Here is a 27012-nt window from a genome sequence, read left to right on the forward strand (position 1 = left end):
TTACTTCCAAATTGTCACTTCAACTTGACCACAGACTCTGTAATGTTGCGTGGAATATTCTTCCTTTTGACCCTGTGTTTAAATACTTCTCACCTTTTATGTGTTTTCTTAACCATTATTTCTTCAGGGAATCCTCCTTTCAAATTCCTCTGCACCATGCAGCTGTCCATTAATATATTTTATCACAGATGAAATTTTACATTTTTTTGTGATTATTTGGCTAATTTGTGTCTCACCCACTATAGTATAAACCATGCCCACTATTACAGTCCCTGTGTGCACACACTAGTTCCTGTGTACTAGTCTAGTCTAGTATATTTATGGCACTCAATATATATTTTATGAGATAAAAAAGACAGGAAGGAAGGAAACATGGGATGGATCAAATTTCTTAGAGTTGAAAAGTCTAAAAGGAACATTGTACAACTTTTCTTTCAGATCAGAAGTTCTTTTCATATCCTTTCTCCCATTTTTTAAATAGAAGTATAGTTGACTTTACAACACTGTATGAGTTTCAGGTAGACAGCATAGTGATTTGGTATTTTTGCACATTATATTCCATTATAGATTATTACAAGATAGTGGGTATAATTCCCTGTGCTGTATCTTTTGAATCATCTATTTGAACAATTTCAAATGGGTAACACTACCTCAGGAAAAGCTGCTTCCATCCCTGGATGACTCTGATCAAATATTAGAAAGTTCTTCCTTAGCTAGTGGTGAAATACAGCACCTTATAAATTTCACTCATGTGTTCTACTTTTCATTTTGGAGCTTCCTGGAAAATATGTTATCCTCTTTTTCACGTGGCAGATTTTCAAATATTTAAAGTTATTATGTTTCTCTCAACAAATTCTTTTTCCCCAGCCTAATGAGATCTGATTTCCTGTATTTTTATGACATAATTTATATGACATAATTTTCTTTATGTGCTTTGAAGCCTTCTAAAATTATTCTTTCTTAATGTCTTGCCTTCAGCCAGCATTAAAAACTGTTCAATGTATGTTCATTGTTTTTTCCTCCCACCCCTAAATAAACTTTGGTATGAAAATACAGGGGCAATACTGCACCTTATATTTTCTTTTTGGGAATTTACATAACAACATAACATATTGAGTTTCTGAGAAACCTTGGATTAAAATTACACATTGAACTTTCATTGAAGTAGTGGTTCACAAATGTATATGATCCTTTTTCTAAGGAAATATATCATATTTATAGGATTTTTCAGAATAATGTCTGGAAAATTATATATAAATAAATGTATTAATCTGTATGGGATACTTATTATTAATAACATGTATTTAACATAGTCAGAAATATAGGAAAACTATACTTTGTTACTTAACAAAATTTTGTTTTGTTTTTTGACACATGAGAAACAGATATTTCTAGTGATCAGAATATAATATTTTTCTTATGTTCATTGAATAAAAAAGGAAAATGGGAAATATATATTTTAATATATTCATGCTAGAAAAGTGGAAATAATTGTTATCATAAGACTTTTTATTAAAAATATATTCTTTATAAAACTTGTGAATAAGCCTCCTAAAATAAATATTTTACTTCTGTTTTGTTATAAAGCATTCATTATTTTTATTTAAAAAATCCAAAGAAACACTGGCAAATATAAGAACTGAAGGATTTGCAATTAAGTGGATTTCAAGTGTTAAAACACTAAAATTCTCTCAGAAATGCGTTAAAATAAATGTAGGACTTTAACTGCAAGAGTACGCTATACTATACCTAAGCACAGCAGGTATAAGAAATAATAATGAACTAAAAATTCCTATTGCTTTGTTATTTAGTATTAAATAGCTAAAATTTTCTTGCTATAAAGTATTCGATGCATTTCATAATAATTCTTGAGCTAAATGTCAAAATGATACTTACAAAAGCTACTTAACAATATGAATCTATTTCTTTATAATTATGATAAAGAAATATCTCATTTTTTTCTTTTTCTCTAGAAATTTCTACCTCTTGTTAGATTGTTGTGTTGTCATGCTTATAGTATCTGCATAAGCAATTTTGAACATTTGCAAATAAATACATCGTTTTTATTCATAACAATGTATTTGCATTAATTGGCATTAGTAAGCTGTGAGAGAGACAAAAAGGAACTATCTTTGAGTTGATAAACTATCATGACTCTGTGTCCTGTTTTATTAAAGAAAAGCAGGCTGTGCTATATATGGGGGAAAGCAACTTTGATTAGAAAAAATAAGTTGTAAAAATAAAAATAGTGGCCATATAAGCAATTAGAAAAGTGAATTTTATCTTACACCTATGAATGGTAACCAAATTTCATGTCAGAAATCTGAACTCATTAAATGAATTTTAGATTCTTGAAGACACATTTAAATAATGACAGCCTGAAGGAGCCTGAAGCAGGTCATTAAATCCATAGGGATTGGTGGTTTGATTTCATTTCCATCCAGACGGAGGTAGCGAAGATGAGGTCCATAACTGAAGGAATCTTCCACAGGCAGTGTGGTAGGAGTTGAAGGACATATTACAGAAACATTCACATCTATGGAGACAAAAATAGTATGAATGAATGAACCAGAATCCAAGAGACTAAGGATGGGAAGACCAACATGCTATTAAACAGTCCTATGGAAGGCATAGTGGCTTGGTCTATGAAGGTGGCAGAGAGACATTCTTTTTGTCTAAGTTGGAAGTTATGGACAGAAAAAAATGTGCAATGTACATATACTAATGTCAGTCCATATTTTGCTATACTTAATGCACAACACTAGAAAAGACATATAGTTAAGAACTGTGATGGAAACAAAGGAATATATGATGTATCACTTGTCTTCTTCCTTTGACAGGCCAGAAAAGGTGTGATTAGATTACTGTAGAGAGAGAAAGGTAGTATTGGGGCATCAAAGGTAGAAACAGTGGTTCAGAGCTGGTACTAAATTAATGGGTAGGTACATGGGCAGATGGATGAATAGATGGATGTTAAGGCAGAGAGTCAGTCTATTATTAGAGAAAGTGCTTGAAAGCTACCTTTAAAATGCAAACACAAACTAATCATGCATGATGACGTTTTTTCTTTTAAAGTACAATTAAAATAACTTTGTATACATGATACTTGCCGAAAACAACCTTGAATCTCCATATTTAAGTGTATTTAATTGGGAAAAAACATTTGCCAAGAATTGAATTACAAAAATTCAAGCCAGGAAATATCCTGTCAGCCTTTTCACATTGTTAGGATGTGAGAAATCGTGCACCTGCCTTGGATCAGAGCCCTTGGCAGCAGTGTCTATACTGAGATTTAGGAGCATTTAGCAGAGAAAGGTGTGTTAAACCAGCAAAATTCTGATGGGTGTGCTTAATAACTGATCTCAAATGAATCCTTATATTCCCTTTATCCCATTTTGCAATTGTGTTGAGCAAGAGATCTTCCCTTAGAAGATAAGACCCACCTAACTTTGGCAATGACCTTCCTTTTGTGTCCTGTGGGTGCACACTGACTCCTGTTGTATTGAAGGGTTTTATGCTCACTGCAGAGGTGCTTTGCTCTGATTGTATACCATTTTGTAAATGTAACTTGCTAAAAGTAATGACTTGCATTTTATAGCAGATTTGTGTTCCTCAAGGTATTTTTCTTCACATACATTATCACCTTATCGTGATGCAACCTTTACTGGGCAACATTCCCTACCCGGGTATTGCTTAAATAGTGACTCCGGTGGGTAAGGTCGTGTGCATCAGGTATTTCATTAAGTACGTAGCTGAGTCCCACCCTTTTCCAACTGCACAGGGTCACTTTCCTACTGGGGAGATTATATCCTTTCTGATATGTTATCTCTTATCTTTATTACCCTTATTACCCATAACCCATGCATGTCTGAATAACTAGAATGTAAAAAACAAGTGTTCTAAATGTAATTATATTTTCATGAAATAATTGTAATGTTTCTGAGAGAGTACCAAGAAGCAACTTGTTTGAATAGGTAACATTATTGCCACATTTAAAGTCCCTACGGTATTCAGAAGAAATAAACATTTCTATCATTTTGGATAAACGTTTGCTGTCCTATAAACTCTTCATATAAAAGTTATGTCTCTGGGAAACCAATTTATTAACAACTAGAGTAGATTATGTGGTAAGAGAACTAAGTACTTTAGCAGTCACTATAACGCAGTGTGATATAATCATGAGCCAAGAACTCTTGCCAGGGAAATTCTTCTTTTCCATTTATTTTCTTGGAATATAGAAATGACTGTGCTTGATATCTACATTAAGAAATAAGTAAATCAATTTCTCTATGTTGACTTTGCAGCTGTGAAAATGATTTTTATCTCTGTTGCTAGAAATTTGTCTTAAGTCTTGTACTCTAGAGATGGAAGAAAACGTCCTATGATTATGCTGTTGGACTGAGAAAGATCACCGAAGGGAAACCTTGGATCCAGGCCCTGTCTATTATACTTACCCTTTGTCCTTGGCAAAATACCCTCAACTAGTTGAGCCTCAGTTTTTCTATCTTCAGAAATTCATAATAGCATACAGATTCCTTGAAGGGTTCATTTGTGCTTCTCAAAGTGTGGACCAGCAGTATCCGTACTACCTGAGAACTAAATCCTTAGACCCCACTCCAGACTTACTGGGTCAGAAAGACAGAGGCTGGAGCCCAGAAGTCTTTTATAAGCCTTCCAGGTGATTCTGATGCACATTAAGGTGGAAGGCGGGAAAACAGAAAGACATGAGAAAACTTCGATGAAAAAAAGCACTCAGAGTAGAAGAACAGAGTCCTTCGCTCCTTTGGGTAACCTTGTACAGCTATGTAATTACCTTGCATGGGGGCCCAACCATGTGTTGGATTTTACTACCTCACTCCTGAACACTCTCATGCGCACAGGCCCAGTTCAGGGGAATCCCCAATTCACAAACAGGGATCTATGTGGAATCCCTTTATAAATTGACTTCCTACCTCAGATGTCTATGGGACTTTTGTTGTCAGGTAAGGAATGCACCTGTAGAAGCATAGAACTTTTGTCAGGAAAAATTACATTTATTTAGGTTGATATTGGGCTTTCCAGGTGGGTCACATGATAAAGAATCCACCTGCAGTGTGGGAGACCAGGGTTCAATCCCTGGGTCAGGAAGATACCCTAGGGAGGGGCATGGCAACCCACTCCAGTATTCTTTCCTGGAGAGTTCCATAGACAGAGGAGCCTGGTGGGCTAGAGTCCATGGGGTCACAAAGAGTAGACATGACTGAGCAACTAACACACACACACACACACACACACACACGCATGCACATACACAGGTTAATATTGGCTGCCATACTATTTGGTTCAGTACAACAGATTCAGCTATTAAGATATTTTCCTGTTGCATCTTTTGCTTTAACTACAAGATTAAACAATGTGTCTCATCACCATGGCAAAAAAAAATCACTGCTGTGGCAGCATCCTGCTCATAAGTTCCTGGATTTTATGCTCAAGTGTGCTGTTAGGAAAAAAATATATATATATATCAAATAACTAAATAATACACAGTGCAAAATGGTCTGTTCTTACAAGTGGGATATTTATGTCATTATTTGCTTAAATAAAAGTTTAGTGAGTGATAAGCAGGCAGCACAACCTTCTGACAATTATCTGTGTTACTTTCCTACAAACCATCCAACTGATTCTCACTTTAAGAATGTATTTTATAAAGTTGTTCAGAAGCCCCCCCTCAAGATTATCTTCCTTAAGGGCCTGTTCGGGGATGGAGCATTCCTGGATACTTGACAGGCTGATAGCATAGCCTGTAGCTGGACCAAGACATTGTCCACTTCTACACCAGAGTCAGCCTGGTCTCAGGCATAATTGTGAAGATGCCAAGTTTGCCTTTAATGTCTCCAGCTTCTTCCCTTCACGGCATCTCCACCTCCAAGGCACACTGCACTCATCTCTCTCGTATCAAAGCTATTTTCAGGAAAGGAGTGGGTATTCTACCTTGTTGATTGCCATTAGACCTAAGGAATTGCCACCTTCCAGGGACATTTGTTTTGTTTTCAATTGAGCAAAACCTTAAGGTACAATATTGGTTCCCAATGCATGGTCCCTGAAACAGTAATCTCAGCATCTCTAGGATATCTGCTAGCTATGAAAAGTCTCAGGTCCCACCAGACCTACTAAATCAGAAACTCTGGAATGAGGCCACCCATCTACATACTCCAAAGTTGGAGAAACCCACTGATCTAAAGCAGAAACTTTAATTAGGGTGATTGTAGGCATCAGCTCTCTGTAGTCTTTAAGGCTGGGGTCCCTTCTTGATACCTCCTAAATCATATTCCTTCTCTTACTATCCATGAGACTGTTTGTGCCTGGTACACTTTCTTCAGTAAGTCTGTCCACTGAGGCAGGAATTTCAGAATCTTCTCAGAGTAAAAGAAGATAGAGACATTTAGTTTATCCAACAGGTAACATACCTCTGTAGGTTACTAAAATCAACTTTCAATCTAAGATTTTAACCTCTTGGATCACTGACACTGTGAATAGACAAAACTTGAAAATAATGCTTTAAAAAAATCTAAAAGTACAAGAGTTGGAATAAAACACCAACATTATTGAAACAGCAACCACCACAAAAGAAGATATAGAGTAAACTTAATGAGTATCTTAGTCAACGACACACCCTGATGGTTACTTACTTCTAATTTTGTTGTGATCGAGATGAAGGTGCTGCAGATGAGCACTGATTTTGGGGACTTTTGTGAGTTGATTGTGAGATAGTTGAAGATCTAGAATTGATGATACATTAAAACCACTAGAAGGAAGGCCAGCATCAGATAATTTGTTGTGGTTGAGTCTCAGGAAGGCCACTTTAGGAATCACATTAAAATAATTTTCTGGTATTCCTTCAATGGAATTGTTGTCTAAGAACAGCTGCATTGTGTTGGCTGGTAATCTTGGCGGCATATTCCTCAGGGCATTCTTAGCCATGTTTAGCTGCATGAGGTTCTTGAGTCCCTTAAAGGTGTCTCTCTGAAAGGCATTGTCTAATAGCTTATTGTGCTGCAGGTCAAGAAGGGTCAGGTTCTCCAGATTGCTGAAAGTCCCTTGAGGAATTCTGGACACCTTGTTTCTAGCTAATTGTAATTGTTCTAAGCTTCTTGGCAATGGAGAAGGTACCTCCTCTAGCTCATTATCTTCCAGAAACAAGAAAAGCAGCTTCTTCAGTTGGCTCAGGGCTCCCTTTTCAATTCCATAGTTGGTTATTTTGTTCTTGTTTAGGTTTATCCATCTCAGCTGGGTGGCATTCTCGAATGGCTTCTCAGGAATGGTTTCTATCAGGTTGTTTTCAAGATAAAGGTACCAGATCCTTGATGGTATAGCAGGGATTTCTTTGAGACCTCGGTTTTCACAGTACAAAGCAGTAGGGAAACTGGGGGGACAGAAACATTCCCTGGGGCAATCGAAATCATGCATTGTCCAGTCCTCTGGATCACTTGCCTCATAAACCTGTCTCACACTTCGAGTCCACACCGTATCTGTTACGAACACCACCCAGAGGATGAAGCAGATTGTGGTTGCCATTATAGTATCTAGAGTAAGGGATACAATAATTAGAGGTTTATAGAGTTTGACCTTTAGATAACTGCATGCACCAAAATGATAGGTAAACACAGCTTCTTTGGTGAGTGGGGAGGGAGGGAGGTAAAGAGTTGACAGCTTTTGATGCATAGTTATCAATCATTACCCATCTATTTAGTGAGCACTATCTGCAAAGCATTTTCGAAAAGTGAAACTGACTCACCAACTTGTAACTTTCCAGTTTTAACACAATCACGATGAAAACCGCGTAAGAAAACGCAAATTTTAGGAACTCTAAGTGCTTTTCCATTTCAAGCTATTTAATACAAGGAACTTAACTGAAACCCAGAGTTGAACACACAAGTACAAAAAAGTGACCTTTTAATAACTCAAATTTAGAGTCTACATTGTTCCTAAGAAGTAGGCATATGCTTTTACTTTTGCTCCTAAATGAGCAGAACATCTGGATGAGATTTCCCAGGCTCTTTGGCCCTTGAACCAAAGAAATAGCGAGATCAAAGAACATTTTAGCAGTTTTTTTTCGTGAAGGAAGGTTTTAGGATTTGAAGAAAAGTATGTGATGAATCTCTTGCTCTGTTGCCCAACTTCTCAGGTAAGTTTTATTTTGGGGGTTTAGGAAAATATTTCTAATATTTTAATACAAGATCAAGCTGTTTAGCCAAGAAATTTGGATTATGAAACTCTCTCTAGACAGATATAGATTTAGACAGACACAGATATAATCACACTTACATAAGTGGCATTACTATGGTCAGTAAGAAAGAAAACAAAAGAACATGCTTAGGGTACAGGTGATCTCCATAGTTTCAGTATGGCTGCTAACAAGCATAGGTTAACACTTACTGATATGTGAGACATTTAAAAGACAGAAATCCTCCCAGCTGAGTATCAGCAAGGCTATGGGAACAAAGAACTATCCTAATGTGAAAAATATGTGTGTGTGTGTGTGTGTGTGTGTGTGTGTGTGTGTGTATCTATATAACAGTAACATTCATTCTGACCAAGGTACATTTAGTTCAAATGCTTAGTAATGAAGACCAAATAAATTTTATTGATTCCTTAGGAAAAGATAAAATGAGCACCATTTAGAAATGCTGATCTTTTCATTTTGCCACTAAATCGAGGCAAGAGGAGAACTGCTTCCTCGAGCTGTCAAATTTCTTGTGATTGCGGAATGCTCCTCTGGTTATCCTCCAGACACATTAAAACATTATTTTTTTCAGAATAGGGATTTGCTTTAGTTATTGATGCTGTAACCCTGCCTCAGATGAATCATAACTTTGAATTCTTAACTTTAAGAGTTACGAAAATTGTAAAAAAAAAAAATTTACCTTGCTGTCCAGGAATGTATCGCTGAGTCCTGTGTCTGGAGCTGAAGTTTGCTAAAATCAGTTAAGGAAAAAAAAAAAAAAGAAAACTTTGACTAAGGGAATTTGTTTTTATTTTATGCTGTCAAGCCTCCTCTGAGGAAAAAATACAATCTCCTCTGACCGGTCACCATGAACACCTTTGATCTATTGTTTCCACTTTGACAGAGCCTCAGAACACTGCTTACCTCAGTTCTTGGATCTTCTTCTTCCCTTTCTATTGGTCACTGCTCATTCATAGTAATGGATTGACCCAGGCTCCACGGTTGTGTTTTTATAAATCCTCCCTAATATATATGCATCCATGGCTCCAGCTTTAACCCCTCCAACAACCACAGCACTTCAGTACCTACGCAGCCCAGCACAGAAAATTCTGACTTTAATCTCAAGAACCCATAACAAAAATTCAGTGCCATTTTCAAACTCTGAGTTCATAGTCCCAAAGATATGCAGTGATCTGGAGTAACAGCAAGAAACTAAAAGCAGTTTTAATTTCAAGTACAACAAAAAGGAGATTTAAAAGCATTTTTCTTTTTTTAATTGGATACAAAGAAATAAGGGCCAATGTCCTCTTTATATGGAAATCTTTTACTCATTTTTTCTTGTATAAAACAGTTGCTGAAATTCTATTTAGATATATTGATTTTGATAAGGGAAGGAGAGATAGAAAATATATTTGAGAAATTAAAAAATGAAATCTGGAAAGCTCTCCCTGATGTTGGCACTAAATATACTGTTATGCTTTGTTTTACAGAAATAATTCTTCTGTCTCTATTTCATATTGGGAGCTTTATTCCAAATAACTATTAAAATTAGATTTTCTTTTCTCTTTATAACAGATGCTTTGCATCTAGGGCATTATAGGACCTTATGTTGCACTCTTTTGTTTCTTTAGCACATAAGTTTAGGATAATGTTTCTTCTAGTTTTTGCATTTGAGGAAAAAAAAAATGCCTCTTAAGGAAAGACAAAATGTTTTGAAAATCTCATTTTCAGATGTTATCCTATTGATTGATTATAATCATTGTGTTTTCTAAATCTATCTCATTCTGGGAAAAGAAATATGTGCAGATATGACTCATTTGACACTAGTCACTCAAGTATTATCAGAGAGGGAACACAGTGAAGAGCAGAGAGCACTGGACTCACAAAACTTTTTCTGAACCACTTACTTCCTTTCTCTTAAACACAGTCTTGTCAGCTACAACACAGGGCTGGACCCCCTCACAAGTTTGTTGTAAAGGATAGGGAACATTAGCCTTTTTGTAGCATAAACTCTACACTCTCAAATGGAAAATACCCTTCAATTTAAGGGCTTTTATAGCCCAAGATCTAAATCAGACATGATCTCTTGGTAGCCCAACAGGCACATTTATATCTTAAGGGAAAAAATTAAGGGTTATTTGCTTTTCTCACAGGGCTTCCCTTGTGGCTCAGCTGATAAAGAATCCACCTGCAGTGCGGGATACCTGGATGCTATCCCTGGGTTGGGAAGATCCCCTGGAGTGGGGAAAGGCTACCCACTCCCGTATTCTGGCCTGGAGAATTCCATGGACTGTATAGTCCTTGGGTTCACAAAGAGTCCGACACAACTTTTTCTCACAACAGTGATCTCCTCTCTTTACTGTGTTTTTCCTTTCTTCTTTCTTCTTTTTGTAAACCCTCATGACATAAACAACAGATAGTCTCTAAACTGCATGACCCCCTTCAGCTACTCTCTTATTTAATTTTCTTTTTTAGCCAACCTTATTTCAGTCACTTCTTAATTCTATTACAAAAATGTTGCTACATGTCCATCGTAGGAAAATTAGAGTCGTACATTGGCTGCCTCTAATCTCCATTTCTAGTCACCATCCCATCCACAATTCGGCCACCAAAACAGAGTTCTAACCCCTCCTTTTCCCTCACATTGCTCTGACGAAAAAAAAAAAAAGAACAGCAATGATCTTCGTATTTACTAATCTACTGACATCTTTTAGTTTTAGCCTACTTGACTTGTGACTTCTAGCAATGCCGACCCACCCTTTAATGAAATGTTTCTCTCCAAATTACTCCTCTTCTTTCCTTGGGACTTCTCTTTATCTGTATTCTGAAGCTCTGTGTTTCCTGTATCATTTTTTTAAAAAAAGATATTTCTAGCATTTAAAGCTTTTTAGAGTCTAAGATCTCAAAAATTTTAAACAATTCCAAAGTTTTAACCATTCCCTCCATTATGATGACTCCTGAGGCTCTTTCTTCACTCCAGCCTCTGGAAGAAAACCTGAACTCCAGTGTGTGTATCCACGCACTATTTAGACATCTGTTGCAGGTCTCACAGCCCTGTATCTTTTACTGCTCTTGTCACTTTATACTTTTGAGTGACACTATCAGCTTATTCAGTCTCCTAAACTAGAAATCTGGAAATCATTCTCAACTCTTCCTTCTTATTTTGTGAGCATGTGATAACATTTGAAGGACCCTGGGAGACGTGATATAAATAAAAAGCATCATCAGCAATGCTTGCCGATGCTTGGTATCATTGTTTCCAGACCAAAACATAGGCTGTTTGCCACCATTAGTGTGATCTCCGTCTGCCTATGTCTTGGTTTTTCCCATAACAATTCAATCTACCTTTCTTGGATTGCTGATTCTTGGAGGATGATTTTAACTCTTCATTAGAACTACTTATGTGGAAGTTCAGTAAATTAAATGAAAATAATGGTAAGACTATCTGAATCAAGCTACTTGATACAAGAATTAATGAAAGACTCTGCTGAGTCATACCTCATTCTAGTAAGAGGAGAAAAGAAGTCTAGTGTTTAATGATGAGGCTTTGGTATTGTCTTTCTAATGAGAGACTCAGTTCAGTTCAGTTGCTCAGTCATCTTCAACTCTTTGCGACCCATGCACTGCAGCACACAAGGCTTCCCTGTCCAACACCAACTCTCGGTTTACTCATGTCCACTGAGTCGGTGATGCCATCCAACCATCTCATCCTCTGTTGTCCCCTTCTCCTCCTGCCTTCAATCTTTCCCAGTATCAGGTCTTTTCCAATGAGTCGATTCTTCACATCAGGTGGCCAAAATATTGAAGTTTCAGCTTCAGCATCAATCCTTCCAATGAAAATGCAGGACTAATTTCCTTTAGGATGGACTAGTTGGATCTTCTTGCAGTCCAAGGGACTCTCATGAGTCTTCTCCAACACCACAGTTCAAAAGCATCAATTCTTTGGAGCTCAGCTTTCTTTATACTCCAACTCTCACATCCATACATGACTACTGGAAAAACCATAGCTTTGACTAGACAGACCTTTGTTGGCAAAGTGTCTCTGCTTTTTAATATTCTGTCTAGGCTGGTCATAACTTTTCTTCCAAGAAGCCAGCATCTTTTAATTTCATGGCTGCAGTCACCATCTGCAGTGATTTTGGAGCCCAAGAAAATAAAGCCTGTCACTGTTTCCCACTGTTTCCCCATCTATTTGCCATGAACTGATGGGACCCAATGCCACGATCTTTGTTTTCTGAATGTTGAGTTTTGAGCCAACTTTTTCACTCTCCTCTTTCACTTTCATCAAGAGGTTCTTTAGTTCTTCGTTTTCTGCCATAAGTGTGGTGTCAACTGCATATCTGAGGTTATTGATATTTCTCCCAGCAATCTTGATTCCAGCTTGCGCTTCATTCAGTCCAGCATTTCTCATGATGTACTCTGTAACAAAGGTCAGTCTAGTCAAGGCTATGATTTTTCTAGTGGTCATGTATGGATTTGAGAGTTGGACTGTGAAGAAAGCTGAGCACCGAAGAATTGATGCTTTGGAACTGTGGTGTTGGAGAAGACTCTTGAGAGTCCCTTGGACTGCAAGGAGATCCAACCAGTCCATTCTAAAGGAGATCAGTCCTGGGTGTTCATTGGAAGGACTGATGTTGAAGCTGAAACTCCAGTACTTTGGCCACCTGATGAGAAGAGCTGACTCATTGGAAAAGATCCTGATGGTGGGAAAGATTTGAGGGCAGGAGGAGAAGGGGGTGCCAAAGGATGAGATGGTTGGATGTCATCACCGACTCAATGGCCATGTGGTTGGGTAGACTCTGGGATTTGGTGATGGACAGGGAGGCCTGGCGTGCTGTGGTTCATGGGGTTGCAAAGAGTAGGACACGACTGAGCCACTGAACTGAACTCTGCGTATAAGTTAAATAAGCAGGGTGACAATATACAGCCTTGATGTACTCTTTTTCTTATTTGGAACCACTCTGTTGTTCCATGTCCAGTTCTAACAGTTGCTTCTTGACCTGCATACAGGTTTCTCAGGAGGCAGGTCAGTTGGTCTGGTATTCCCATCTCTTTCAAAATTTTCCACAGTATGTTGTGATCCACACAGTCAAAGGCTTTGGCATAGTCAATAAAGCAGAAGTAGATGTTTTTCTGGAACTCTTGCTTTTTCAATGATCCAACAGATGTTGGTAATTTGATCTCTGGTTCCTCTGCCTTTTCTAAATCCAGCTTGAACATCTGCAGGTTCATGGTTCATGTACCATTGAAGTCTGGCTTGGAGAATTTTGAGCATTACTTTGCTAGAGCATGAGATGAGTGCAATTGTGCAGTAGTTCGAACATTTTTGGCATTGCCTTTCTTTTGAATTGGAATGAAAACTGACCTTTTCCAGTCCTGTAGTAACTGCTGAGTTTTCCAAATTTGCTGGCATATTGAGTGCAGCACTTTCACAGCATCATCTTTTAGGATTTGAAATAGCTCAACTGGAATTCCATCACCTCCACTAGCTTTGTTCATAGTGGTGCTTCCACAGGCCCACTTGACTTTGCATTCCAGGATGTCTGGCTCTAGGTGAGTGATCACATCATCAGACTATTATTGTCCAAAGTCCATGGGACTTGGGACATGGTAGGATTCCAATAACTATTTACCAAATTAGTAAATGAACAAACAAATGCATAAGGCACCTGTGTCATTTTGATGACTGATTTTTTTTTTATCAATATAACTATGTATATTGAAACATATTGATGAGCCTTTGAAATATGGTAAAAAAAAAAAAAAAAAAGAGTGACTTAGAGTTTTCCTGTTGCATCTTACTAGTTGTTTGAGCTGGCACCGGCTATTTAACCATCACAAGCGTAAGTCTACTCTTAAAGCACCTGCTCTGACTACTATGAAGGATCATTTGAAAATCAAAGAAGATAATGAACGTGAACAGTTGGCCTAGAAATTTCTTTCAGCAGAGTGTATGATGGTTGGCATATACTCTTGACTACCTAGGTTGGCATACACTCTTGAGTACCTAGGTTGGCGTACACTGTTGTCTAGGACTTGACCTACCTGAGAGAAATCCTAGAAACCTGAGATGACATTAAAGTCTTGTTGATTTAACTGCTTTTCCTTTTGTTAGCACATTTCAATGTTTTCTATTTGCTTCTCTTGCTTCTCCTTCTCATTAATAAATAACAATAATAATAATGATAAAAAGATACTTTGCTAAACTCTCTTAGACAAGGGAATTAGTCTTGTTGCATTCCTAAAGATCATTGACATTTAAATAAAGAAGGCAGGGACTTCCCTGGTGATCCAGTGGTTAAGACTTCACCCTTCAGTGCAGGGGATGTGGGTTTGATCCCTAGTCAGGAAGCTAAAATCCCACATACCTCACAGCCAAAAAAAACAACCAAAGCATGAAACAGAAACAACATTGTATCAAATTCAATAAAGACTTGGTCCACATGAGAAAAAAAAAATGTTAAAAACAAAGGCAATACATGAGGTTATAAAAGACACAAAAGTCTAATAGAATTTCAAATTTGCTGGTATATGTATCTGATGTGTCTATTTTAGCAAAAGTTGAACTATTAGGTACTCTTAGTGAAGTCGCTCAGTCGTGTCCAACTCTTTGCGACCCCATGGCTCCCTACCAGGCTCCTCTGTCCATTGGATTTTCCAGGCAATAGTCCTGGAGTGGATTGCCATTTCCTTCTCCAGGGGGTCTTCCCAACCCAGGGACTGAACCCAGGTCTTCCGCATTGTAGACAGACGCTTTACCGTCTGAGCCACCAGGGAAGTTATTAGGTACTCTTAGGACCTATTTAAGTCCAGTTGATGGTATGTTTGGTAAGAGACATAATTTTCTCTTCACTGATCAATTTTTAGGCTATTAAACTAAATTCTGTAAAATAATTTTAAAATATAAAAGGGATCTGCTGACATATAAAGCTGACACACACATATATACATGTATATTTTTTTCAAATAACACATTTAAAATATAGTAACAACATTTAAAAGGTCAAAATTACTACAAAGCTGATCATGAACCGAGCAGTTCTCTATTCCGCACTTCAGTCCCTCTCCCAAGAGGCCATTATTTTCAACTTTATTATGGGTTTCTTTTAATACTTACTTTAATATTCTTGCTTGTACTTTTTGTTTAACTTATCCATTTTAAACATCAATTATTTTCTTATTAGATAAACATTTAGTACATTTTCTTAGTCCTACGCTTACCCCACCTGCCATCATGATTCCTTTCAATAATTCCTAATGTATGTATAGCACAAACTTAGATTAAATATTTGCTGCATATGTTATTACACAATATAAATATTGTTCCTGCTGAAAAAATAATGCAAAATTACTTTAATTTCTTTATTGCGCTGCACTGATTTGCCATGCACCCATGCATGCATACTAAATCAGTTCAGTTATACCCAGCTCTGTGACGCCACAGACTGTAGCCCACCAGGCTCCTCTGTCCATGGGGTTCTCCAGGCAATTGGAGTGGGTTGCCATTTCCTTCTCCAGGGGATCTTCCCCATGCAGGGATCCTCTCTTAAGTCTCCTACATTGGCAGGCAGGTTCTTTACCACTAGCACCACCTGGGAAGTCCTTATTTTTTATTTGCTATATATGTATGTATATTTATAATGTTCTCTATACATTCAAAGGGCTTTCCTGGTGGCTCAGTGGTAAAGAACCCACCTGCCAATGCAGGAGACATGGGTTCAAGCTTTAGGTCAGGGAGATCTCTTGGAGAAGGAAATGGTAATCCACTCCAGTATTTTTGCCAGGGAAATCCCATAACAGAGAAGCTGGAGAGCTAAAGTCCACGGGGTTGCAAAAGAGTCATACATGACTTAGAGACTAAACAATGATACATGTAAAACTATTTCAATAATACTTTCCAAAACCAAATTATAAAACCACTTTGGAAGTTTTTTGCACCCAAAGGGTGGGGGGTAACAGTGTGCTGGTTAAATCAGATCTGCTTGGATTTAAATAAATCTCTCTTGTTTACTAGTTATAAAAAATTGAACAGCTATTTGTCTTTGCCTTGGTCTTCTCATCTGTAAATTTTGGATAATAATAATAATGTAAATAATCATAGTACAAATACCCCCTCATAGGGTTGTTACGAAAATCGAAAGACCTACTGTTATTAAAGCATTTGGAACATGGTAAATGTATTCATAAATAAAATCAGAAATACTAAGTTCACTTTTTTCCTGCTGGGAGATATTTCTCCTGGAATACCATATCTTCCTACTTTAACCTAGTTTGCTTTCTGTTGTAAACCAACCTGAGCAAATATGGCAAATACTATTTTTTAGGTTATTTATGGCACATTTCAGTGGTCTCATGGTTAATGAGGGCTATAGGAGTCTTCCACTACAACCTACAAAGAGGTGTTCAGTTTAATGAAGATAAGTTCAGTTCAATTGTGTCTTACATAAAGGCTTTTATTTTGCACCAAACATCTTTAAAATTCATGAAATGTGTCTCCATTTATAAGATATGTTCAAATGTTAACTAAGTTAACCTGTGTCAAAACTAATGCCCATCAGGCTCCTCAAATCATGGAATTCTCCAGACAAGAATACTGGAGTACGTAGCCATTCCCTTCTCCGGGAGATCTGACCAACCCAGGGATCAAACCCGGGTCTCCTGCATTGCAGGCAGATTCTTTTTACTATCTTAGCCACCAGGGAAGTCCAAGCTAACCTGTGACAAATTAATGCAAATTCAATATCTTGTAATAACCTATAGTGATAACCTATAATGGAAAATAATCTGAAAAAGAACAGATACATGTATATATGTATAACTGAATCACTTTGCTGCACTTCTGAAAGTAATACAACACTGTAAATCAAAAATATTGAAGAAAAAAAAAAGAAAACTAACACCAAAATCAGCTGTCTCTGCCAAAGTGCAGTCTTTTAAAGTACATTTATGAATAAGAAATAGATGGAACCACGTCTCATGTCTCCTGATTAGCAGGCGGGTTCTTTACCACTAGCGTCACCTGGGAAATCCTTTTGGATAATAGAATTCTTGTTCTCTGAGCTAGTGAGACTGTCATGGTCCTGTAATTCCTTCACCCATCTCCTGGGTTAGATCCCTTGTTACTTTCTGAATCATGTGTTCTGTTCTTTTCGTGGTTAACTTCAGAACATTGAGGGAACACGGTCTCTGATCGCTTTTTTGTGCACCTGAGTTATTTCTCTCTCGCTCTCTTTGTGTGTGTGTGTGTGTGTGTGAACTCACATTTATAAATGTATTTACTCAGTTCCCCACTCCCCACCCCACCTTCCACCCCACCCCCACTTCCCCCATCCCCACCCCACACCCCCCACTTAACTGGTATTTTGACTAGACGCAATTTTAATTTGAAATAATGTTCCTTACAAATTTTGAGGCTACTCAAGAAAACAATTTTCTTGTTGCTTCTGGAGTTGAAATGGAAGAGGTTGATAAAATTGTAATTTTCAGTCTTCAGAATGTGACTTTTTTTTTTTCTTTCAACTTTTGAGATTTTCCTTTCATTTTCAGTTTCTGAACTTCTACAACTTCACAGCTCATTCACTGTTACTCAGGGAGCCCGTTCAATCTGGAAATTCACATTCATATGGTCCATCAGTTTTTTTCCTATTTTCTCTTTTTGTGAGTCTTAGATAGTGCACTTCCTGGTTACATTGTCTAAATCTTTGATTTTTGTTGTTGTTGTTCAGTTGCTAAATCATGTCTGACTCGTTGTGACCCCATGGACTGCAGCACTCCAGACTTCCCTGTCCTCCACTATCTCTGAGAATTTTTTCAAGTCCATGTCCACTGAGTTGCTGATGTCATCCAACCATCTCATCCTCTGTTGCCCTCTTCTCCTTTTGCCTTCAGTCTTTCCCCGCATCAGGGTCTTTTCCTAATGGATTGGCTCTTTGTAGCAGCTGGCCAAAGTATCGGAGCTTCAAATGTAATAATCTTATTAGAAGATGGATGAAAATCAATAGCATTTGTCAGCTAATGCTCAGGTATTTTGTCTATGTCTCTCTTTTACCATCTTTAATCTCTTCTATTAATATTTCCATTTTCTAAAAGTTTTTATGCTTTCTAACAGAGTTTTGGCTTCTTTAAAATTTCTATATCATATGCCATGTATTTACTTTGGAAATTTTTTATCTGGTTGTTCCCTTCCTAAAGCATTCTTTTCTCTTCTGTGCTTAACTATCTTATCTTGTTCAAAACAAAATTTAAAACTACAAGGTTTTGATAGCATTGTTAATTTTTTTTTGCTCCCTCCAAGAATTTTATTTCCCTTGATATCTTTTTATTTCTTATCTTGACCTACAGCACTATTTCATATTGGAAATGTCCCCGACATATCTGATGGTGCTTTGCTGAATTGATACTTGAGAGGAGGCACTAATAATCTTATTAGAATATCTATGAGAATCAATAACATTTTCAGCTAATGCTCAGGTATTCTGTCTCTCTCTCCCTTTTATATATACCACACACATGTTGGGAATAAATTGAAAAAGTCAATGCTCATTTTTAGTGTGCTTTTCATAACTTTGATTTTTATTAATACTGCTAATATGCATTTTTTCAGTTGTGAATAGATAGCAAATAACTTTCCATGTATAGTTTAACTTTTGTATATGAAGCATCCTGAGGCTATGCTATCCAAAATTTATCTGAAACTAGTAGCAAACTCTGTCACTTATAAGCTATTTATGTTGTGATTCAACTTTGAGATTTATGACTCTCTCTGGTGCTAAGTTCTTCCAAGACTCTACAAGAAGACTTAAAAACCTAATTTAAAAAACAAAAATAAAAGTTTCTCTGTGATTCTTGGGTGAGCTCTGTTACCAACTATCCAGAACCATTCAGTTCTAGAATTGTCCACCTCCAGCTGCTCTGTTCCTACAATGTTCCACCTTAGCACTTTCGACCTTCAGAGAATACTAAGATAACAGGAAGTGAGCAACTTGAAAGACAATTCATTTAAAGCTCACCTCCAAAGCATTTTGGAAGAGATCTCTTACAAGAAAGCATTTCATCAGAGTAGTGAGAGCTATACTCATTAATGTCTCCAGCATGTTGCTGCTGCTGCTGCTGCTGCTAAGTCCCTTCAGTCGTGTCCGACTCTGTGCGACCCCATAGACTGCAGCCCTCCAGGCTCCCCCGTCCCTGGGATTCTCCAGGCAAGAGTACTGGAGTGGGTTGTCATTTCCTTCTCCAATGCTTGAAAGTGAAAAGTGAAAGTGAAGTCACTCAGTCATGTCCGACTCTTAGTGACCCCATGGACTGCAGTCTACCAGGCTCCTCCATCCATGGGATTTTCCAGGCAAGAGTACTGGAGTGGGGTGCCATTGCCTTCTCCGCCAGCATGTTGAGGAGATCGATTGAGTCATATGTATTCTTGTTCTCTTTAGCTTCTTATCAAACTGCCCTTTTAGGGCATCCCAATCAGACCTATACTGTTGCATCATCATACTCTTAATTGGTTCCTACCTGTCATATGATGTCAATTACAATTATATTTATATCCTTCTCAATCAGCTGGTCATAGAGAAAGCCCCTGTGAGGTCATAAGTGGGACTGACGGGAAGAGACGGCAAGGTCCCGCCACAAGATTAGGACCTGTTTGGCCCCATTTTCCTTTATATCATGTATTTGCTGAATCAGTACTACAGAACAATTCAGCTTAAGCTAGAGAGATCAGATAATACTAGATTTATGAGTAGTTAACATCAAATTATTGTTTTCCCTTCCCTTCAGAAGAGACTATTGCTCTTAAAAGATTAATAATTACTTGCTAAATATAAGCATATCCTTGCTTTGGAAATCTAAGAGGTTAATTTTCTTATTAAGCCTTACCACACACTACGTATAGCAACCTGACCTGCTGTACACCATTTAAACATCATTTGATTTGATGAGTGATAGTAAGCAGGATCACTGTGACCTCAGTTGTCTGGAGAGCCTTATCTTGTCATGGGACAAACTCAAATCTTACAGGTTTTCAGCACCAGACTCACATGCAGTAACATGTGGCCTCCAAAATTTAAAGAGACTGTTCGTGTTCCTAGTGCTCACGAGGACATAGTGCAAACTGTCCTCCCTCTAGAGAGATAGCTCAGCATTCCTTAGACCTCTTCACCTTTATAATAAATCAACCTATCCTCTTCCATTATATTTGTCTCCAATGCTCCGGCATTCACAGGTCTAATTAATGTATCTAGCTAATAAAGTTTACCCTCTAGGTTGTATCACATAGTGTTCCATGAGATGGTATTTCTGCAGACTATAATTCAGTACTAAGCCAAGGAGTTAACATAACCCAGAAACAGTATGGCAAAATTATATTACTGTTCCTGCCTGGTGAAAAAAAAACAGACTGCTTCTAGTAATTTTGTTTATTGGAAAAGAGGTGAAAGACATTATTCAGATCAGTTGCTTTATACAAAGTACTAAGAACTATAATGATTTGGACCCCATATGGAACAGCAGTTGCAACAGAAGTTGCCATCTAATTAAACTTTGGAAAATCCATTTTTATCTTCTCAAACTATCCTTCCACTACTAAACACAAATGAAAATCTGCTGAGAATCATTAACCCTGCACTTTTAAGTCATTAAAGATGGCACTGATATTTCTGATTTTCATTGAAGCATCACAGTTATTAACTTAATGTTTTTGTAGAAGACTCTGCAGTTTTCAACTTGGTATTTCCAATCAGAATGCTCCTTTTTAATGGGTTACAGATGAATGTGAGAAATCCTTCACTTTTTGAGTTCCTCTATTCCAGCTCTATAAGAACTGGGGGAAAAATATGGGGAGCATATGGGCTGGATAAGGGTAGATTTTCCATTTGTCATTTTAACATCAAAAAACCCTCCATAGAGGATTGCAAAAGTGTCCTGTGTCCCTGGGGATTAGTTGTGTTTCAAAACCATGGTGTCTTCCACAGGGCATGTGTGCGTGTGTGCATACTCAGTTGCTAAGTCATGTTCGACTCTTTGAGACCCCATGGACTATAGCCTGCAAGGCCCCTCTGACCAGAATATTCTCCAGGAAAGAATACTGGAGTGGGTTTCCATTTCCTCCTCCAGGGGATCTTCCCAACCCAGGGGTTAAACCTGAGTATCCTGCATATCCTGTGTTGGAAGGCAGATTCTTTACACTGAGCTACCTGAGACGCTCTCCATGGGGCACAGTTACACTGTAACGACCTCTGGTTCTTTAAGGGGAATACTAGGTTAAAAAAAAAATAGTTGGGATCTTCCCTGGTGTTCCAGTGGTTAAGACCCTGTACTCCCAATGCAGGGGGCCTGGGTTCGCTCCCTAGCTGGGGTACTAGATGCTAAGTGCCACATCTAAGAATTCACATGCTGGAACTAAAGATCTTGTGTGCCGCAACTAAGACCTGGTGCAGACAAATCAATAAATAAAAAGAAATATTAAAAAAAAAAAACAGGAGCACACACTTGAAATATCGGTGCAAAGTACTTATAGTACTTATTTAAGACAAGATGCCTTCTCGTGAGACTTCCCTGGTAGCTCAGATGATAAAGAACCCATCTGCAATGCAGAAGACACCAGTGTGATCCCTGGGTGGAGAAATCCCCTGTAGAAGGGAATGGATTCTGGTAGCTCTAGATCCATGATTTAACTAAGCTTTAAAAATTCAATGGAGGGCAGAAATTCCATATTATATGTCATAATGGCTTACCCAAGCCTCTGAATAATGGTTCTGTGGGTTTTTCTTTTTTCTTTTTATTTTTTAACACCAAAAATGTTTTGTATTGAGATGTGGTATGTTAGTCACTCAGTCATGCCCAACTCTTTGTGACCCCATGGACTATAGCCCGCCAGGCTCCTTTATCCATGGGATTTCCCAGGCAAGAGTACTAGAGTGGCTTGCCATTTCCTTCTCCATTGTATTGGGGTATAGCCAATTAAAAACATTGTTATAATTTCAGGTGAACAGTGAAGGGACTCAGCCATACATTACACTTCACAAATCAAATAGCTCCACAGAGGACTTCATGTCTCTTTCATTTCTGAAAATCTAAATTTCAACTGACTATTAAGTTCTTTTTGGATCAGACATTCTGACTTTGTACTTTGTACTTCTGATCCTGATATTTATTAATGAAAAATGTGTTTATTTTACTCATTGGTAGTTAAATGACACTACATTATCTCTTCCACACCAAATTTACCCTTCCTCACTAACATCACGCAATCAATTTTCGTTGCTATGCTTTCCACCATCAACCCATGGGCATCACTAAAATCTTCTAAAGACCCTGGTATTTCCCTCTCTAATATGTGTCTTGATGAAAATGAATGGGTGGATTCTTCATGATGAAAATCCATTTTAACACATAAGAATTCCACTTTGTGAAAATTTTGATTTTGTGCTTCTACACTATACCAAGGAATCAATTTCACTCAATATATGCTTCCACTGAGTTCCATTTTGTGGTAAATGTTTCCACAAACTAACAGACCCCCAGGTGCTTAAACTATGTTAATGAATCCAGGCTCTGAAAGTACACTCATATTGCTAAATTCAGCTTGATCTAATATTATCATTTCTCCTTGGTTGAGTACCCTCAGAATCTATTCATCTTTTCGAATGTTTAGTCAATATTAGGCAATTCCTGTGGTTCATTTAGAATAGTATTTCCATCCCAAGATTACACTTTCTAATTGATACCCTGTTGTTCTCAGGGGTGGGAATCATATATAGGCCAAGGGGAATGGGGCATGGAAAGAATGAAATCCCTCTTAAAAGTTATTCCTTTGAGTTGAAGAAGTAGCAGCATCTTCTAAAAGGAAGGAATTGCTTTACAGATCAAGGAGTGTGGGGTTCTTTCAGCAAACAAAGGAAGTTCAGTGGGGCTGAGAATTCAGTGAGAATCCCAAGCAGTCATTTTCATCTGTATCTCATTGTCTAATCCCCGTGCCAATTCTTGGGCAGCCTTGTTTCCAGATCAGTGTTCTAACTCTTTATAAAGAGGCAAGATGAACAGTGCATTAATTCCAATTCAGAATGCATTTGTTGGTTTTTTAATTTTTTAAAAATATATTAGTCCTCTCATCCTCCAATGGAAAGAAATCATTAAAAAGTAATTTTATAAAGCCCCTGTATTTCAACTGAGAATTTTGGGAGTTGAGCTTACAATTTGTCTCTTGTCCAGTGATTTCATGGGTCTTTAGAAGCAGCCATTTTGCCCTTCCTGTTTCATGTCCTTCATACTTTCCTATGACGATAACTATATGTGTGTTTTTTTTAATTGGCGTATAATTGCTTTACAATTGTGTTAGTTTCTGCTGTACAAGGAAGTGAATTGGCTGTATGTATACATATATCCCCTCTCTCTTGGACCTTCCTTCCCACCATCCCATCCATCTAGGTCATCACAGAACACCAAGCTGAGCTCCCAGCACTTTACAGCAGATTCCCACTGGCTATCTGTTTGCAGATGGTAATGTATATATGTCAACATCAGTCTCCCAGTTCACCCCACCGCCTTCCCTCCCCCGCCCAGCCATGTCCACGTCTGTTCTCTATGTCCATTTTTGCATAGCAAAAAAACCATAAATGGGATGAACAGACAGCCTTCAGGATGGGAGCAAATATTTACAAATAAAGCAACTGACAATGGATTAATCTCCAAAATATAAAAGCAGTTCATGCAGCTCAATATCAAAAAACCAAAGCCCCATCAAAAAATAGACAGAAGACCTAAACAGACATTTCTCCAAAGCTATGTGTTTTTTCAAATCCTTACCCTCAGGTGCGGAGAAGGCAATGGCACCCCACTCCAGTACTCTTGCCTAGAAAATCCCATGGACCGAGGAGCCTGGTGAGCTGCAGTCCGTGGGGTCACTAAGAGTCGGACACGACTAAGCAACTTCACTTTCAGTTTTCACTTTCATGCATTGGAGAAGGAAATGGCAACCCACTCCAGTGTTCTTGCCTGGAGAATCCCAGGGACGGGGGAGCCTGGTGGGCTGCAGTCTCTGGAGTTGCACAGAGTCGGACACAACTGAAGCGACTTAGCAGCAGCAGCACCCTCAGGTGATGTGTCATTTTCAGTAACTATACAGGGGATATATCCCATTTTTGCAGGTCACTCTCCTCCAGATAAAAAAGTAACAATCTTTTACCTGGGAATATAATTGCATGATTAAAAGCATGCACAATACTAGACATTTTTCTGCACAGGAACCTTCTCCATGATTGTCCCTTGCTTACTCTAGGACTCCATCTTCATGGGTTCCCCAAACCTGCATCCACAAGCTCTCTGCTGTAGTCTTATCCAGATTTTTGCAGTTTTCTGAATTTACTATTACATCTTCTCTCTAAGCTTTGCTCGTGACACTTCCTGAACCAGAAATCCCCATACCACCCATCTATACATAGAACACACATTCAAATACAGCATCACTTCCTCTATGAAGGCATTCAGTATTTCCTATGTCACACCTTTAGAAATAAGTACATGCTCCTGCGAGAAACTAGTTACCCACTGTAGACTCAATCCCAGTCAAAACAATTTGTGGTTGTTCCTCTCCCTGTCTTTTAGCCTCCACGTTTCTTGATGACAGGCAGTTCCTTTTCTACCTTTTTCCCCCATTGACTAACTTCATTGTGCTGGTATATCGTAGGTGTTCCATGGATGCTTGTGTGATGAGGAAGAGAAATTAAATTTGGCCAATCGTTCTTATAGACTTTTTAGTCCAATTTACACTCCCTAATAAAATAATTTTCAGCTACCAGTCCCCTTGAATTTTAAGCATTTAATTCTTAACTTTTCTCTCCACTGAGAGACTTGGTTAAAAATATTTAATAACATAAATAATTAGCATATTTATCATTTATCTCAATAGGAATTTCAGTTCTACTGAGTATAACTACTCTCTGGGATTGAATGTTCCAATTAATTTCTCCCCTATGTATACACTTTTCCTTGTTTTTCTTTTTTTACTAAATGCTTTCAGCATATAGTAAAATTTTTAGGACAAAAATTACTTATGAAAATGAACTTTTTGTATTTTCCTCAAATTTTAAAATATATTAAAGTAAAATAGTTTCAAATAAAAATATTGCTGTAGTGGTTTCTTCACTGGGAGGTAAATTATATTTGTGCGTGCCTGCCAAGTGGCTTCAGTCATGTCCAACTCTTTTGCCACCCCATGGACTGTAGCCCGCCAGGCTCCTCTGTCCATGGGATTCTCCAGGCAAGAATACTGGAGTGGGCTGTCTTGCCCCCCTCCAGGGGATCTTCCCAATCCAGGGATTGGACTCAAGTCTTTTATTGTTTCCTGCATTGGCAGGCAGATTCTTTACCGCTAGCTCCACCAGGGAAGGCCAAAGTACATTTGTAAGGATAGCTAAAGATAATATATAATTATTAGATGCTAAACACTGATTTCAACCTTACACAAGATTTCAGTGAGAACTGGAGTATAATGACTAAGCCAGGCTCTAGAGTCAGATGCCTAACTGGTTCTGACTTTGGGTCATTCACTTGGCCCTTTCCATTAGTAAAATAGAGGCAATGAGACACTTACTTTTTAAACCAGCAATTTCTTTTAATGATTCAGCCTTAAAGTGTGTGTACATTTTGTCCACAACCAACAATTGAAAGCCTGACTTTTTCTTTGGCAGATCTTCTTTTCAAAGCAGCTAGGATGTTGTATAACAATGTTCTTTTCGTGTTCTTGTTGGAATAATCATTCATGTTCCTGGCTAGAAACCACATCCACATTTTCCATATTCATAATTTTGGATAAAATGCTTTTTCTACTAAAAGGATGCCACTCCTAATTACAGCATCAAAAAAAGAAATTATCTAAGATTTTCGAAAGGAAAAAAAAAACGTTTGGTACTATTGTATGACCGCCATAGTTGGAGTACTGAAGAAGTGTAACACAAACCTACTTTTCTTGAATAAAACCAAATAAAATATGTGTTTGTTATTCTATGTTTGGTGCCAGTGTATAGTAATGGAGATTCCAGAAACCACTGTGAATTTCATTTATTGAATCTGAAGAAATAAACTGTGTTGATGGTAATATACCCAACTTTTCTTCATCCTCTATCTGCTAAATTAGGGAAGCAGAAATAAAGTGATTGCCATTGTGCTGTGAAAGGTTGAAACAGATACCTTTCATTCTTCCTCCAATTTTTTAAAAGGTACTTGCTAATAGTCTAAATGAAAAGTTATTAACTATCTTTTTGCATTAAAAGATAGTTTTTTACAATTTTTATGTAGTGTAATTTTGTTTTTTTTTTCATGGTGAGAATACAAATGAAGTAGCATTTAAATGAACTAAAGAGAAAGCAGGAGAAATAACTTGTGTGAGTCAGAAACAAGAATAAAAAGAAAGATTTTTCATGTATTTAAATTTTATTACAAATTACCTATCAGTGTTCAATGCCACAGAAAGTTCAAGGAGGTAAAAATTTTTAAATGATCATCATCTTTGGCCACTTTTCTCGTAATTAATTTAGAATTTGATGGCAGTATAGAATGACCTTAACGTAAGCTGTGTTTTGTGTATTAAAAAAAAAGTGTAAAAGATATGAATAGAAAGTAATAGTGGGGACATTTTTTGACTCTGTGGCCACTAAATCATGTTTTTAAGCCAAAAATGTCACAGTACTTCAGATTTAGATCAATATCAACTCAGGTTAACATGTACATTGCTAAATGCTATAAAGGATACAAATGATAGAGAAGAGATAGTCTACTCCATATTTCATAAGAACTGAGATGTCAAACTACTTCCC

The 27012-nt window shown here is 37.6% G+C and overlaps 1 protein-coding gene across 1 annotated transcript; it reads right to left on the bottom strand.

The window, feature by feature from the left end:
- Positions 1 to 1574: 1574 nt before the first annotated feature.
- On the bottom strand, positions 1575 to 9191 carry KERA (keratocan). Its single transcript, XM_010832069.1, has 3 exons — positions 8904 to 9191; positions 6669 to 7562; positions 1575 to 2536 (listed from the first exon to the last, which is right to left on the bottom strand). The coding sequence occupies exons 2-3, from the start codon at positions 7552 to 7554 to the stop codon at positions 2364 to 2366; spliced, it is 1059 nt and encodes a 352-aa protein (XP_010830371.1). The 5' UTR covers positions 7555 to 7562; positions 8904 to 9191; the 3' UTR covers positions 1575 to 2363.
- Between the last annotated feature and the right edge of the window lie 17821 nt (positions 9192 to 27012).

Source organism: Bison bison, unplaced genomic scaffold (assembly GCF_000754665.1).
Source record: "Bison bison bison isolate TAMUID 2011002044 unplaced genomic scaffold, Bison_UMD1.0 scf7180017864535, whole genome shotgun sequence".
Taxonomy (NCBI): Eukaryota; Metazoa; Chordata; class Mammalia; order Artiodactyla; family Bovidae; genus Bison; species Bison bison.